This window comes from Pundamilia nyererei, unplaced genomic scaffold (genome assembly GCF_000239375.1).
Source record: "Pundamilia nyererei isolate P.nyererei 1_Seehausen unplaced genomic scaffold, PunNye1.0 scaffold00185, whole genome shotgun sequence".
In the NCBI taxonomy this organism is placed as follows: Eukaryota; Metazoa; Chordata; class Actinopteri; order Cichliformes; family Cichlidae; genus Pundamilia; species Pundamilia nyererei.
In genome coordinates, this window is record NW_005187586.1 from 235831 (window position 1) to 254027 (window position 18197).

An 18197-nucleotide genomic window follows, 5' to 3' on the forward strand; every position below is an offset into this window, starting at 1 on the left:
AATGAGTTTTTTGGGTTCATTGAGAACATGGTTGTTGTTCAATAATAAAATTATTCCTCAAAAATACAACTTGCCTAATAATTCTGCACTCCCTGTAATCTTAGCCCCTAATGCCTAATGTATCATATTTGATGCACGCATACAGTTTCTGTGAATTTCCAGACTTCTACATTATCAGTGCGATTTATATGTATTTATTAAAATAAATAAATTCCACACTACATTTTTAAGCAATAAATATGCTGCAAAAATGAATGTGGCAAATATAATAGGAATTAAAAGTCATATATTAAATTAATGAAAAGTTTCATTGTCACAAAATACAAAATTCTGGCGATTATTTCAGGGTTTAGACTTTAAAGGGTCAAAGTGGACCATTTGCTCTTCCTTATTTTGTGGCAGACATATTTTGTTACAACAATGGATTCTAATATTAAAAGGGCTAAAATCTCAAATATTGAGGTCAGTGTGTGTACAGGTGGAAATCTCCAGACTACTTAAACTCTTGTTTTCAACCGTTTTATTTTTCTACTCTTGACTCAGTGTGAATCACACAGAGGTGATATAGTTAAAATGGTCGTCTCAGATACAGAAGCCCCACCTACCTGCTGTTTAAACCTTTTATTTGTGAGGGGCAGCCAATCAGAATAAAGTAAACTTAAAGGAAGAAGAGATAAAACAGCGTGTTTCAGACAGAGCGACGAGCTGCTCCTATCAGTTTAGGTCTGTGAATCACATATACGGAGCAGGAAATCAGCTCCAAATAGATCCACTTTAAGCTCTAATTGCTTTCTGCCATTCTTCCAAAGAGACAGGAACTAGATTAGCCGTGTGAAAGGAGTGTGAATGGGAGCATAAAATATGACACTGAGATGGTTACTCCTCTGTACATTTGACTGACAGCGTGTATAAACAGTGAGAAGCAGGGGCAAAGTGTCAAATTATGTTGATGGGCCATTGGGAAAGTCATCATTTTCTCCATCCTAGCAAGGTAATTGCAAGACAATAGATAATGACAAGTCATCATTCCACTCAATTGATTTAATCAGTGAGGCCTCAGCAGAAGCAGCGCCGTGCTATCGTCTAAAAGAAACACTCATCGTTGGGGCAGATGACATTTAAACACACCTGAGTCTAAACCAGGACTACAAGTCACCATCCTTTTACTTATTACAAAGTTTAATGTGCTGGTGGTAAGTCCAGATACAGAGCGGAGATTGATCAAAGTAAGGATTCAAGAGGTTTCATGAAGGCTTTTAAAATGTGAATTTCTCAGTGACATCAGTCAAAATCTCATCGGTCCAGGAACTCAGTGGACATGTAGTTTTATTTAAAAATAAAAAGTCCAGCTTCACTCTACTCCCCACTCTACTCTCAGAGGTTTCAGGCTTTTAAGTAAACAAAGTTTCAACTTTTCTACTTGTATGAATCAGCCTATTATATTTCTGGTGCAGTTTAATTCAGCCTTTGTAGCTGATTTGGTTTAATTTTTAATCAGATCATTTAAAAGAATTACCTCCACTCCTCACATAACAAGTAAAACTATCTGAGGATTCATAGATGTCATAAAACTCTTTTAGTTTAAGTAGACCGAGCCCTTTTATGTTAACTATAAGGTTACCTGGCACGCAAAGACACCTGTAGCTGTTTCCCACGCTGCGGCAGACCCCGTGAGCGCAGGGGTTCAGGGCACAGAAGTCCACCAGCTGGGCGCAGGTGGGTCCTGTGAACCCTGCTGTGCAGCTACATCCAAACCCCAGGGGGCCGGGGCCCTGGGCGTAGCATGTCCCGTTATTGTGACAGGGGCTGGAGGCACATGGGTCCACCTTCTGCTCACATGTAGCACCCTGGTAACCTGTGAGAGGGCAGAGAGGGAGCAAATATCCTTAATTTGCTGGAAGGAGAGGCTTAAAGCATACAGCTGCGCTATTACTGGTAAATTGTTAGTTTTGAAGGGAAAGCTTTGGGATTCAGATGAACCTGCTTTCAACAGTGGGTGACACAGCAGGGGCTGTGTTTATGCAAGGCGGGTGTTGCAATCCAATATGTGGCATCTACTTTGGCATAAAATTGCACCCACTCAACTGCCCACTGAAGCCGCTTCTTAATGCAAATGGAACTTTGCAGAAAAATGTTAATGGGATAAAAGAAACTCCTCTACAGTTAAAGGGGATCATAAGTTTTGTTTTTATTTTCTTTGAGTGAACTTTATTGCATTTATAACCACTAACTAAAGGGATGTGCTTCAATTATTCATGCTGCATACGGTGTATTAAATATGATGACAAAGCACCAGCAACCAAAAATATGTACAGAGCAGGACAATAGGATGAAGTCAAATGCTTTCCCTAAAGCAATAAATAAATAAATAAATAAAGACATTTTTCATGCAAGAAAACCACAGTAAGTAATGCAGGAGTGCATTAAACAGTCCTGGTTATATTATACTCCTGTAATGTTTTAGACTTAAAAGCATTTTTCTGACGCAGTTATTTCACTTCTTAAATTGTGCATTTGGTACGTATGGTTATATAATTTAAGTGCGCGCAGTTTAAGATTACATGCTATTATTTACTGAAAAGAAAAGTTTAGTATGCAAGAAAACACACCGGATTACTTTTTTGTCAAAAGAGGGAGTGAAGCTAAAGTCAGTAAACAGTCAATTTACCTTTAAAACTACACACGGAGGAAACACAAAGCCAGGTCCTGTTTACTTGCGTCACTGAATACATCATAAATTAAGAACACATTAAACATTACATATGTAGAAAAGCTAGTTTGAATTATATATGTGCTTTTAATGTTTTCAAGTCTAATTCTTTTGTAACACAACTCTGTCAGTGTAAAACTATGTTTTAAATGTTTCAGTAAAAAAGATCAAACTTTTTTTAATGGCAGTGTGTCGCAGTGGTTGGAGAGATTTACGCTAGCCGTTTTCCAGTGCTAGCTTTCTGCTAAGCTAAGCTAACACTCCTCAAACAGAACAAACAAAGGGCAGTATTTGTATGATATGTGGTAGGTCTAATAGAGAAAATGCTCAGGAGAAAGTTAAACTAATTCAGACTTTATATACTCACTGGCCACTTTGTTTGGTACACTTTGCTAGTACCTGACAAGAGCCCATTGTGCCTTCAGTGTATTTTATATTGACATGACAGCCTCACACACTTGATGCTGATTTTTCGGTTGCATATCCATTATGCTAATCTCCCATTCCACCACACCCCATGGGTTGAGATCTGGTGACTGTAGAGACCATCTAAGTACAGCGAACTCATTGTCATGTTCAAGAAACCAGACTGAGATTATTTGAGCTTTCTGACATGGTGAGCTATCCTGCTGGAAGCAGCCATCAGCAGATGGGTATACTGTCGTTATAAAGGAATGGACATGGTCAGCAACAAAACTCAGGTAGGCTGTGATATTTAAACTGTGGTCAGTTGGAACGAAGGGGTCCAAACTGTGCCAAGAAAGTATCCAGCACACTATTACACCTGAACCTTTGATAGGAGGCAGGATCTATGTGTTCATGTTGTGTATGTTAAATTCTGACCCTACACTTTGGGGGTTAAAGCAGAAATTAAGACTCATTATCACACCAACATTTTTCCAATGTTCTCAGCATGTGTGAACTGTAGCCTCAGTTTCCTGCTGTTAGCTGTTAGCTGGTGTGGTCTTCTGCTGGTGCAGGTCAACTGCTTCAAAGTTTGACATGATGCACATTCAAAGACACTCTTCTGCATACGCTGGTTGTAGTGATTGGTTCTTTGAGTTAATGTTGCCTTCCTATCAACTTATAGCAGTATGGCCACTCTCCTGGCCTCTGACATTTTCTCTCAGAGAAACGCTGCTAAATAGAGATTTTCTCTTTTATGTCTCTTTTTTTCTCTCGTTGTGAATTGTAAATGGTTGCGTGTGAAAATCCCAGTAGATCAGCAGTTTGAACTCCAGCAGGTTGTCTCGACCATGTCTAAATGCCTAAACACATTGAGCTGGTGCAATGTGATTTCATGATTAGGTATTTGCATTAATGACCACCTGAAAATGTGCACCTAATAAAGTGACCAGTGAGTGTAAATTAGAATGCAATAATTTAACTGTATCTACTCAATGTGACTGAAAAAAGAAACAGCACCTGTATGCAATGATCAATATAAAACAGTTTTGATGCTGCAGAATCAGTACTCAACAGTGATGGGAATAACGGCGTTACTAACGGCGTTACTTTTTTCAGTAACGAGTAATCTAACTAATTACTATTTCTTTCGTTACAACGCCGTTACAGTTACTAACAAGAAAATGTGGTGCGGTCGCACTACTATTTTTCAACAAACAGACGGTTGAAGCTTTCTTTAGCTTGCTGCACCTTATATCAGTTGCATGGAAGCAGCTGTCTATGTAAGTAATCGAGAGCCCGCTCCCGCGGAGAGCAATCACTTTCTGGCAGACGATCACTTTTTGGCACAACACCTGGAGCTAAGGGGGCAAAACAATCGCATGAGTGCTGCTGTTTGACTGAGGAAGAATAAAGTAGTCGTGGTAAACCAATCACATGACCACTTCAAGACAAAGCAACAAGGTGATATATACCAGTTTTTAAATTGTGTTGATAAGCCTCGTAAAACCAGAGTCATGATAAAAATATATACACAGCGTTTTTTCCTCAATAGTTTCGCCACGTTTACTGTCTAAGGACAGCGCAGCAATCACTCTCTGCTTATGACCAAAAAATAATAAAAAAAACAAAAAAACAGCCCGTTCGTGTTTGTGGAAAAATGTCGACCAATCAAAAAATGATGTGGCGACATGACATTTGGTTGTTTAGGAAGAGGGGAAAGTTTTAGGAGTGATGGCACGAGAGAGAGAGAGAGAGAGAGAGAAAGAAAGACAGCAGAAAAAAAGAGAGCGAGTTTTGAGAGATTTGTGATGTTTAGCATGTTTGGAGTGTGTAGTTATTGTGTTGTCTTGTGTAGTTAGTGTGTAGTGTTGTGGATAGTTTTGTGTTGTGTGTCAGAACAATGAGGCGACTGCTGTCTCCAGGTAGAAACAGGAGTGATACACCTGCTGCTGTCAGACCTGCAGGTATCAGGCTGTGATGTTCTCCTTTATAGTGGACAGAAATTATGTTTTTGGAGTGGCACAAATAATTTGTGTGGCATCTCACTGAATACAGAACAGCTGATTGTTCTGTAAATAGTTTGAATGGTTATTTAAAAAATGGGTAAAAGGTAAATGGATGCAAATAACTTTGTTGTTTGCAAAACTTGTGCATATGATTTTAAAATTGACTATTTATATTTGCATTTAAAGTTATGAAATATGATTCACTAAACATGTTTGTGGTTGTTACAGTAAAAAATATAACCTTTTCAACTTTTATGTTTTTTGTCTGAATTTAGATCAATTGTGTTAATACAGTGTGTCAAAATGAAAACATAACTGTAAACTAAAGGATGATACGAAACAAGGCAAAGTAAATAGTTTTTAAAGGTGAAATGTAGAGGAAAGTAGTTAAAAAACTTTTTTTTAAAGTAACGCAATAGTTACTTTTCAAGTAATTAATTACTTTTAGAATCTTGTAACTCAGTTAATAACTCAGTTACTTTTTTGAAGAAGTAACTAGTAAATATAATTAATTACTTTTTCAAAGTAACTTGCCCAACAGTGGTCCTCAAAGAAGCAATTCAGCATATTCAGAAAAATGTTAAATTACACCTTGAAGCCTGATTAATGGCTTGTTTTCTATAATATCCTCAGAAAGAAAGAGAGAGCAAATGGTTTGACTCAAAATGTTCTTTTATCAGTCCCTCTTCCTTAGTCAGGTCACCAAAAAAACAGAGTGACAGCACCTTATCGCACACCGAAATATTGTGTTGACAGGGACATCTATAATGCTACACCAGCATCTCTGAAGGGGCTGAGTCTGTTTCCGTCATGCTCCTCCGTGTTTGTATGGGGGCTCTGTCCTGTGCACATCCATGATCTCATTTGCTGATGTGCCTCACGTGTTTCTTCTTCGCCTCCTCTCATTATCTTGTGAGCCTCTGCCTCTTTCACCTATCTTCCGATTCTAAAAATAACCTCCTCCCGTCACCCCTTCTCCTCCTCCTCCTCATCCTCCTCCTCCTCCTCCGTGTTCACCTCCCATGAGAACCACCATTGTGCTGCAGAGAGCAGAAAGACACAGTCTCTACGCACATACCTTTTCTTTGTATGTCTTGGTCCTCTGATTCACAGCGTAGTAACTCCCTGTGCTGACTGCACCAGAGTGCACACTCAATTGAACTAATGAAGAGATCTCTCTGAAGCATCCATTGATCTGCAAGACTTTATTTCACCGTGTGAGCAGGACATTTATCATTCAGCAGAGAGGACAGGAGCAATCAGGAGCAGGCAGGGAAAATATCACCACAGCTCTTCTTCCCTTTGCTGCCTCCTTCTCTTTCTGCTTCATCCCTTCCTTTCTTTGGTCCTCTGACTTCTTCCAAGCCCCCTCATCTCATCTTCCTTTCCCTGTTTCTCTCATACAGTTCCAAAAGCGCCGCTGATACCGAACACACACATAAATTTAATTTCCTGATTTGCATTTGTTCCGCTGTGGTTTAATCCCCCGCTTTCCTTCGTATTTAACATATTAGCTCCATTTAAGAACTTGAGCTTCATTTCTCTCTTTGTCTGGTTCAGCTTTTATTTTTTCGGTAACACGTACATTTATCTAAAGAGGCACAACTACACTGTGACATAGGTCCCAGCTGACAGAGAGGAGTCTGTTCGTCCCTGCTGCCAGCATTCAAACTGCCAGGAGTTAACAGTATAAATTTAGCTAGCCTGCTCACTCCTCCACCCTTCTACTTTTGGCTGGAGGCAGCCACAGTGCTGGCGTTCACACTTCACACTTTTCTGTCGGTGTGTGTAAGTGAGAAGAAGTTAATATGATGGTGGTTGTCTCTGTTGAGGATTCAGAGTGCGAAACATGGCCTACTTACACATGAAATTCAGATTAAACATGAGACCTACAGGTTTGACTTTGCCAGCACTTTGGATCAAAGTTAAATTTCCTGCATTCTTCTTCTCAAAGTCTATCTTAAAACAAGGCTACGTCCAAACAATTAGGTTTTCATTTCAAAACATTTGAAAATTTCCAATTTCTGTCCAGATAATAAATCTCCAACTGATACTAACATGCACAAAAAACAACCCAAGACATTCCCTGTAAATTAGGCATGATTGCTGTCATGATCCACAGTCTACAGGTTGTTATCTGCCAGTCAGGACTGAAGATTTGTTTTTTCTTTAAGGCCATGTGACAGGGAAATGATGAAGCAGGTAGGTAAGGACACTTAGTAAGACCCAGTCAGGCTGCAAACCCGGACACCTGGTTCATTGTTTATTAAACTCTCTGCTTCTGACCACACAAATTGATAAATTTTTTGGAAGTCACTGTTTTCAGGAGAAATTATGGTTCAGCTTCTTCCTCTTAGAAGGGAGTTTTTCTTTCACACTGTTGTCAAATGCTTGTCAATTGTTGTTTTTTTCTGTATTAATCTTTACCTACAATATAAGGTACCTTGAGGCCAGGGGCAGATCTGAGGGTGGCATGGATATCAAAGCTATTACTTTACACATATGCTTTAATCTTAAGAAAACATTCATAAAAGCAGTGGATTGTGAATTCCTTTCCTCACTGGTAACCTTGCTCCTTAGGCAGCTGTAGACTGATAATGTGTGTGAGGCCTTCTTTCAGACTGTATATGTGGTTAAAATATATTAAATACAGCATGTATACACGTTTCATATAAACATAGTCTGTAACTTTCTTATTGACTTTAACCCAAATAATTAGACATTTCAGTTACATGAATAATGTAATATTTTTTGATTTTATGTACTGTCCTAGCCTATATAATGAATAAGTGTGTAGCCCAGTAAGTTTAAAATCCAGAAAGCTACACAACGTGTTATAACTCGTGTTAGAAACACAAGTCTAACTCTTCTAACATGTCTAACGCTCTTTTTATTACAAATAATTAAAGTGTCACATGCTTAAATTTACACAAAATGTCAGAAACCTGCACTATCATGAAAACATTTTCTCCAAAAATGTAAACATCATTTTTCATGAGTTATTGGGTTATTACACACACGTTCATTCATTTCCAGACTGTAACAATCAACCACCTGTGTTGATCTGAAATGCCCCTGGTGTTGATTTAAAATGTACTCTGGCACAATCAAGGGTCGATTGCTGCTTAAAACAAAAAATAAATCTATATCAACCTGTGGGCGATGTTTTCATGTATTCAATGTTAATTGTAGCGAGGCTCAAACTCTTAATGCTAGGTTATTTTAATAAACAATGTTGTCATATGCAAAGCTAGAGTGACACTAGGAGTGGCAACAGATTATTTTTAGGTTGGGACATGCCACCCCATGCCATCACAGTAGATCCGCCCCTGCTTGCGGCAAGTATTATTGCAATATGGTGCTATACTGAAAACTGAAAATTGCAAGTGAACCTCTATGACTTCTACATCAGAGAAAGTGCTGCAGCTGGAACTAAGTACATACTTTGTGTTATTATGAGTCGAAAAGCAGGTATAGATTGGAAAAATGTAGAGATATTTTTGATAACAGGATGCTGATTGCAGTAAAAACTGTGGGTTAAAACCAATAAAAACCAGTGGATAGAGATCTCAAACACCAGTTTGGCTGTTTCTTGGCTCAAATTCTCTCTGAAAATTTGTTTTTGTCAAATGCTGCCGGTAGGAAAAACAAACAGGGATGAGAATATCTTGTTTCCCTGTGAGGCGAATCGAGCAAATCAAAATGCAGCTCATGTTGTCGTATTTGCCCTATTGATCCCAAAGCTGATGCATCTCTGATGACAGCTACTGGAGTTGTCATGCCTCCCATCCTTTTACTTATTGCTTGTGTCTGTGCAGACACTGAAAGAAAACTTATATGGGAAGAGATCCTATCTGTGCTCTAAGCAGCATTTAAAAACATGAACACGCATCCTCTGCATGTGCCAATTTGGCTGTTTAATTTTGCTTGTACTTCTTTGCCAGTGGAGAAAAATAATAAATACAGAGTGTCTCATTTATCATGGATTGCAGAGCGTTTCTGCTCTACTGGCTCCCAAAAAGAGAGAGAGAGAGAAGAAAAGCTGGAAAGCCAGTGTTATCGGTCCATTAAATGGTTGTTATCAGCTGTTATCACTGCCATTGATATTACCAGTAGGCAAACTTTTCCCCCAGCTACAAGGCGCAGTAGGCTGTTGTCAATTCATTTAACTGTGCGGTGTTCCTGCATCGACATAGGTGGAGTGTTTCCAGTTTGAAAGAGCAACTAAAATCTGTGTGAGAATGGTGGAGTTGGCAGAAATCAGATAACTTTCACCAAGGAAATGTTTGTATGGACTCTTTGCATGTAGTGCCATTCTGTTTTTCATCTTAGTGATTCCTGCTAGAAGGTGCAAGACGGCACCAGCTGGCTGTCATAGGAAGCCAGTAACAGCCGTTTGTTGGGTTTATAACAATTTGAAACAGGTGGAATACATTTTTTTTTCCACCTGCATGAGTTGTGAATAAAAGCCTTTGATGATTTCTTACTCAGAGGTTTTACACCTGAGAATGTCAAACTCACTCACACCGTGGTCCACATACAGCCCACTTTGATCTCAAGTAAGCCAGACCAGTGAATCCCCCCGGTCTATCGGTATGAAGAAGTTTAACTGCACACTTAATCCCTAAGATATGTTGGTATTAGAAAATAAAGTGCAATTTCAGCAGTATATTTTCTGCATAACAAAGAAATGCTGTGATAGTAAAAGAATGAAGTCTGTCCCAATGACTCTTTGGGCATAAACTGTAAAAAATAAATGTATAAAATTTTGGAACAAGTTCTGGTAACTCATTGCCCAGAATGTCATTTAACTATAAAACAGATCGTTTTTGGTCATTTACAGAAATTTTTATTTTAAATACCTATAAAACAGGAAGGTAATAATATTGAATAATATGTAATAAATATAGTTAAATATTCAAAACTCATGCCGTCCTTCACTTGTTGCAAAGCTGTCGAGTGGGCTGGATCATAGTCTCTGCTGGGCCGATTTTGGCCCCTGGGCCTTATGTTTGACACAGCAGTTTAACACTGTTACTAAGGATCTCCTTCCTTAAGCCTTGAGGCAACTGTTGTTGTAATTTGTTGCTGTATAAATACATTTGAACTGAATTCTTTGAATTGAAGTCTTCCCTAGTTTTCAAACACACTTAAAAAAAAACAAAAGACATTACAGTTTCTGACATACAGATAATAAGACATCGTGGGGTCATCTTTGAGCCCTGCAAGCACTTCTCAATTTGACCCCCACCTGCTACCTTATGAAAAGCAGAATATTTGCTCATGCAGTGTGTGAGCAGGTGTTGTAGTTCTGAATGATTACTGAGATATCGATTAATCCCTTGTTAGAAATCATGGCCTGTAATGAAACACCCTTTTCTATGGATTTGTCATTTTGAGTTTGTGTGGGTGGAACGTTTTTTTTCCAGGCTGTTACTGATTTTCTCTGCCATTATTTTTGCATTTGTTCCAACAACCAGGTGCTGTTGCAGTGTGAAATCTATCACCTTTCCCGAACTGAGATTTGTGTGTAAAATATGCAGTTTTTCCTTTGTCGCTACTTTGAATTCGTTTCTAAGGTTACACAACATGTGGCAACAAACTTGTGTAAAAGTCAAAATTCAGATGCAGCATGAAGTTTTTTCAAACCTCTCCCTTCACAAAATCTCAGCACACTGACTGCTTTGGCACAGTTCTTGACTGAGCTTTCACCAATATTGCTTTAATCTTAAGACAACATTCATAAAAGCAGTGGATTATGAATTCCTTTCCTCTCTGGAGACCTTGCTCCTTAGGCAGCTGTAGACTGATAATGTGTGCGAGGCCTCCTCCAGACTGAGAATGAACTGACTGCTGGGATTTATCCCTGGAACAACAAAACAATTTTCACTCAAGGCTCTCTTTATTCACATGTTGATGTCCACGGTCGGCTAATATTTTCACAGTCTGTGTACATACTGGAAACCGCAGTGTTGAGAAATGCTGTTTTGACAACTGCTTTGTGGCCACAGGTTTTAGGTCAATTGGGCTATGAAGACTAATTAAAATAGAGGAGGAGGGCTCAAATTAAGCATGTCAGTGGCACAGATACTCTCACACATGCACACGCGCACACACGCAGCGTCTATGATAACAGCTAAAAGCTGCACACACTACTGCGGCAAGCGTATTTCTACAGATTTCTCTTTGCTTTTCCTTCTTTTTCACAAAGGCACACAAACACCATAAGCTGTGAGGTTTCTTGGCAATTTCAAGCACACAGACCACTCATTTCTGGCAACTTCACTCATTCCTTCTGATTCACTTACGGCACACGATTGGTTCTAGCATGCGATAACGGGCTTCCTACCTTCGGGACAGTAACACCTGGGCCCGGCCAGGCTGCTGAAACAAGTGGCTCCATTCTTGCAGGGCTGGGAGACGCAGTGATCGACCAACAACTGGCAACGCTCTCCTTCATAACCTGAGAGACACGAGGTTTATGATCACACTGCTTTTGCTGGAGTTAACATTCTGTGTATTGTTATCATACAAGGATGTGATATATAAATATTTATACATCTGCAGAAGACTAAAGTGATGAATACATGGAAAAGCTGGAAATGATTTGCTTTCAATGTTAGATTGTTGGATTGCTAATTAAGTACTGTGTTATTACATTTGTGTTATTACTCTTGACCTTTTAGCTGTTTTATTCCAATACATGAAATCTCTGTTTGCCTGCAAATTGCTCCCACACAATCAGTTCAACAGCCAAAAATGGCACACAGGTACACCTTACACCCCTGAGAGTCTTTATCTACATCAGATATCATGATTATTATGTTACCAGCCTGGCAACCACCTAACAACAGGCTGTAATGCCATCTATAACATGATTTTCACTTTAGGGTAATAACTAAATAATGAATATCCACGTAACTTGAGGGATGCATGATACATTAAGATGTCATCATCTTGCCTAGCAACAACCTACCAGCTGGCTAAATTGACACATTTGTAGCCTTTGTGCACTTACAACACCTTATTAAAAAAGCCTGATATTAATTTTACTGTAATGACACCTAATGTAAACGCAATTTAGGCATGTTATATTATGATGTCATCACATTGTCTAGCAACCACCTAACAACGCCTAACTACAGCATGATCGTAGTAATATTTAATATTATTAAGAGTGGCTGCTCAGAGTTGTGCCTAATTTGGTTTCTAATTAAAGAATAATGTCAGCAAGACCACCTGAGCCACCTAGTAAAGACGGTGATGTTTGCTGTCTGTTTCCGCTTTCTTAATTTTTTTTCCAAACAGACGCTCACAGAGGTCTCGTTAGCACAACATGCTAATGAGAAGTGACTGGCAATCAGTAGTCACCTGTGACATTTACCTTCCTACCACAGGGTCTTTTTTTCCAGTTCCCGTCTCAAAATAAATCTGACAAGATCAAAAGTTCAGGCTACTCTCTGCTGCTCTTTTTATTCAGACATTTTCTTAATGAAAGAGGCTCTCACCTCCCAGCCAAGACAACACAGTCAGGGTCCAAAATATGTGAATGGGGAATCTTCTTCAAATGCAAAAGCATACTGGGACCACTACTTTTTAAATTTCTAGTTTTTATACATTACAAGAAAACATTGCATACATTTCCATTGCTATGCAGATGACACCCAGCTATATTTATCCATCAAGCCAGATGTCCTAAAGGTATAAAGGCCTGGATGAAATTTTCTGTTTCTAAATTCAAATAAAACTGAGGTTATTGTACTCGGCCCAAAAGCTCTTAGAAACATGGTGTCTAGCTGATACTTACTTTGGATTGCATTACCTTGGCCTCCAGTAACACTGTGAGGAATGTATGTCCTTTAATTAGCATTTTAAAGAAATATGTGGGTGTGCTTTTCTTTTTCCATCTCTGTCTCCGGGTGCTGCTGAAAAGCTACTTCATGCATTTATCACTCATTGGCTGGACAACTGTAATTTATTACAGCCTTCAGTTAATGCAAAATGCTGCAGCGAGAGTCCTGACAGGGTCTAAAAAGAGAGAGTCTTAATTGACTCCCTGCAAAATCCAGAATTGAATTTAAAATCCTTCTCCTCACATACAAGATCTTGAATATTCTGGCCCTATTATATCTTACAGATTTTCATAGTACCATATTGTCCAAATAAAGCACTGCACTCTCAGACTGCAGGCTTACTTGTGTAGAGTTTCTATAAGTAGAATGGGAGACGGGTATTTTGTAGCACCAGTTCCCAGTTTGGATTCGGGATACAGACACCCTCTCTACTTTCAAAATTATCCCTAAAACGTTCCTGTTTGATAAAGCTTATAGTTAGTGCTGGATCAGGTGACCCTGAACCCTCTTGGTATGCTGCTATAGGCTCAGACTGATGCAGGACTTGATGTGATGCACTGAGCACTTCTTTCCATTTACCACCTTTATTCACCATTTGAACAGATCATTAATTTACCTTCTCCCTCCCTTTTGTCCCTTCTCTCTATTTTCTCCTTTTTCTCTTTTCAGGGAGTTGTTCCTTACCAACATCCTTACCACGTGTTGCTCATTGTTTGAGCTTTCTTCAGAGTACTGTATCTTGACACTGCAATATAAAGCACCTTGAGACAAATGGTGTTGTAATTTGGCACTATATAAATAAACCTGAATTGAGATGTTCAAACAGTCTATCTCAAAAACAGCACTGAAAGTAAAACCACACGATATGGCATAAAAACACTGATAGTGTGATAGGCCACACACAAAAGGGTTAATGCTGTGAGTTTTAACCCAAAACACAATCTTTTCTTAACCTTGCAAAGTCAGCTTTGGTGAAAAAAGTGAATGAAAACAAAACAACTCAGTGAGTGAAAATCACGAGCACAAGCATCCGCCTCCAAGCAGCAATATCTGACGCTCTGGAATGAGAACAAGTTCACCACACACACCTGGTTGACAGGTGCACGTGAAGTTGCGTCCTTCACCCCCCTGCCTGATGTCAGTGCAGGTGCCGTTGTTGCGACAAGGTCGGTGGTGGCAGGCATCATATTCCTCACAAAAAATCCCGGTGTAGCCGTCTTCGCACTCGCAGAAGAAGGTGCTCTGCAAAAAAGCGACAGCACACAGATTTCACGCGTCAAATCAGGGAGCCCTAACGGCGAAACGGCAGGAGGGAGGAAAAACTTGTGAAACAGTAATAATGAGATCGCAGATTGTGAAATAATTCAGCGACACAACAATGCAATTATGAGCAGCGGTGACACAGTTTGGTTTTCTCAGCTAACGAGGGAAAACAGAAGAAACGGCACAAAACCAGACACGGTGAGATGACCTCTCCAACACCTCCCTCTCTACACTTTCATTCACGCTTAAGAGGCACAACCAACCGCTACATCTTTTTTTGGTTCGGTACGTGAATGTTGGGGCTCAGTGGATCCATTTTTAACTATGAGCAACGGATAATTAAAACAGGCCAGCATAAATCAAAAATAGCACCGCAGTGTTTGTTCTTCCAGCTATTAAATTTCAGTGATCAAAACAGAGCGCAATAATGCATCTCTGATGATGATGATAATGGGAATTCAGCTTTTTTGGAAGTTGCATGTTTTAGATGTTAGAAAGCAATAAAGAGATTGCTAAAACTAAAGCAATGAGCGTGCCCATTCAGCGGTGGTACCTTTATTTATTTCACTAATTTATGCTAGTTTGTCCCATAAAACGTGAACCTATTGGAGGGCTGTGCATAAAAAAGGCTTTAATTTGTAAAACCCTTTGAATTAAAGCAAGGATTCTTCCTTTTAGTCACATACTGACTGCTGAAAGTAGCTTCTTGTATCAGCGAGCACTGAAACGTGTTCTCGGGTGAAGAAAAGAAACGTTCTCACCTCAGAGGGTTGGGTGATGCATTTGCCTTTTCCGGAGCACTGAGGGTCACTGAAGCTGCTGCCGGGCTCCACACAGCTGCTGGCCTTCACCGTCAGGTTGAGACGGAGCGTGACCTCCGGGGCCGTGGGAGCGCCAACGCGAATCACACCTGCCACAAGAGAGTGTGTAATCTGCTCATTTATACAACAAGTACAGTAATATGTGATGGATAATTTGGATGGATAATTGGACTCGTGGTGGAGTTTTTAACCATACAGCAGTCTGAAGATGTACTTTCTTTCTCTATTTTCAGACACGACTCTTCATTTATAAATATCGCAACACCTTTTGGAGAGTTTTTAAAAGGATTCCTGGTCCCCAGAGGATGAATTGTTGGCAAGCCCTTCTCTTTTCTCGCCTAGCGCTCAGCTGTATTTTTAGCCTTTTAGCATGTTGAGTGAATCATCAAACATCGGCCTGCAGCAGCCGCACACAGCTTTCATTTAACAATGCTTTAGGAAAAGTACACACCGCTGCCCCAAAACTGCATAAAACTTAAGTGGTAATAAAAGAATTGATGGATTCAGTTCATTACAGTGACCAAAATAGAGACTGTGCCCCTCTGTCTTTGTCTCTCCCCATCTCTGGATCTATAAATGTAGAACATCTCATATTATAGGTTCAATCAAAGCTGACAGCTTCGCGGGCACTCGGATAAAAATAGCTTTGTAGTGGATATCACCTGCCATTCTTTTGGAGTAACACCGGTGACGACAGCGATGATGCAAGCTCCTCGGCCAATCGGAGCCCTGATAAAACGACGCGTGTTCCTCCGTCATCCCCGACCGAACCATCGTCAGCACAATGACACTGAAAGTCGGACCTGCACAGTCATTGCGCTTTTAAACTGCGAGGAAAGCCCATGGCCACAAACATGGCATTTCCGTCCCATGTGTAGATGGGTGCCTGTGTCTTTCCTCCTGTCCCCTGATCTTGCAGGGAAACATGCAGCACGCTTAAAATCATGCGTAGATGTGAGTTTGGTTTTGTTGCAAGCATTTTTATTCAATAAATGCGATACCGCCTGCGTCTTCATCCTTCTCCCGCAAATTGTCCTTCATTCACGCCTCTTTCACGTCCCTTTATCCTTTCCTCTAATCCCTTTCTTTGTTGTCTCCTTTCCTCCCTTGCTCCCTCCTTATCTAACTCTTCTTTCTCCTTCTTCCATCCTTCCTCATCCTCTCTTCTCTCTGATTTAACTCCCCAGTGTCATTGCCACCGCCACCGTGTCCTTCTCTTTCTCCCTCCCTCCGTCTCTCTCCAGTGAAGCTGCCACCGAGTTACCAGACGTGTCAAGGTCAGCAGCCGGGAAGAGTAGCGAAACAGCATCAGGTATGTAGAGCACACGCAGGGGTCAGCCAGCCCTTCAGTCAAAAGAGCGAGGCTCCAATTAACCCCCGGCGGCACCCGCTGCAGCTCACGCCATCGTTTTTTGGCACCACTCTGTGAATACTCAAAAACTGCCCGTGTGAAGCTCGGTATTAAAACACAGATGGAATATCAGCATAAATGTCTGTTCGGTATGCAAATAAAACATTCTGACTCACATATGCAAATGTTATGTTATTTTCCCCCGATGACACTGAAGAATAAACGCCGCAATTACAACTTATTTAAATTCATTAATCCTCTGATGTTTTTGGCTCGGCTATAAATGATCTATTTGGAGCTTCTTGACAATGTTTCAAATTCAGCTTTTCTGTGGTTGTTGGATGAACTGCCATACACATTAAATAATTAAAAAAACACACGATTCTCTGTAAATATGTATCTAGTTTTAATAAAGTTATGGCTGGTTTGGAATCATCGAGGGACTATCTATTTATATTTCCCACAATTTTTTTTATAGATCATCCTCAAACTTCACAACAATACACCAAGCCTTGGGGGACACGAGTACCTAGGTGGGCTAAACATTTGACCTTGGCCTTCATTCTCAGGCAGCAAGGTCAAAGTCGACCTTGAAAACGAAATTCCAGAAACCATATCAAGTAATGTATCATATGACAGGGCACGGAGACCGCTGTACAACACACTCGAATCTTAAAATCTTTACAGCCTATCCGGTTGTTCAGTGATGACGCGACGAATCCTACTTCCAGGTCTAAAGTAGTCGGCGTTTAATATGGCTTTTGTGTTGTTAACATGTTTAATGTTATGTATTTTCTTCTATTTGATCTCAAAAAGCTCCTAAAACAGTCAGTGATCCCTGTTGACCTCCCTCGGCTTTTATTACCGCTAATCATTTATTTAAGCTCAGTTTTTAAAACCTTAGGATGTAACTACAGCCCAGCCCATGCAGCAGTATATGAATGTATTGTGGATGGATTATCTCAGTTGTTCTCCTGGCTGAAGTTTGGTCCTTTTACAGCATCCTGCCATGCGATTACATTTGTTCCTACACTAGATTTTTATATTACCAATGCTGACATCACAGATTTGATATAGGCCCTGTCCTTCAGGAGGAGTTGAGCTCTTGTTTGTTATGTTTCTGTCATGGTTAATCCGCCTATAAGCACAAGCTCGTTAATCTATAATATCTATAATCATTGTGGTTAGAAATGTTCAAATTAAATGTTTTTACCAAAAAAAGCAGAAAAATAGTACAAGTGCGATATTATTTTTGATTAAGATGCCAAACTGCATCCGTTTACTTGCGTTCCTGAACATTTGTTTTTAGTGGTGGAGTGTTGCGCCTAATTCATTTGCAGTGTTTCTGCTCAAATTTGGATATGAAAACATGAATTCAGTTTAATATTTGCTTAAAAAAATAACAACATCATTTTCAATTTTAAAAAAGTGTTTTCTTGATTTTATGGCAGCTGGTCGAATAAATTTGTTAAGCACCGTATGCCTATATTTTCTATGCAATCTGAGCCAAACATACTCAAACCGGATTTACCAGCTTTTTTAAAGAAATTATTCATAACAAACTAAATCCTCTGTTCTTCTCAAGGCTGTTTAATTTTGATGCCTTTAAGTAAAGACAAATCCAGATTCTTGGCTTCTGTGTCCAGAAATACAGCTCAGGGCTGGTTGCCTCAAAGAGCTAAATGCTAACATGCTGATGTTTGGCACATGTCCACTATTGTAGTTTCCTGTGTTTGCATGCTAATATTTCCCAAAAGGCATTATTAAAAAGTACCAGGACACCAG

General features: G+C 39.8%; 1 protein-coding gene across 1 annotated transcript in view; it reads right to left on the minus strand.

The window, feature by feature from the left end:
• Window positions 1–18197, minus strand: part of dner (delta/notch-like EGF repeat containing) — a 75100-nt gene that overhangs the window by 11374 nt on the left and 45529 nt on the right. The window contains exons 5-8 of the mRNA XM_005746897.1: window positions 15002–15150; window positions 14066–14219; window positions 11474–11587; window positions 1622–1855 (exon numbers count right to left, since the gene is read on the minus strand). Of these exons, the coding sequence (XP_005746954.1) occupies window positions 1622–1855; window positions 11474–11587; window positions 14066–14219; window positions 15002–15150 (651 nt within the window). The remainder of the gene's footprint in view (window positions 1–1621; window positions 1856–11473; window positions 11588–14065; window positions 14220–15001; window positions 15151–18197) is intronic.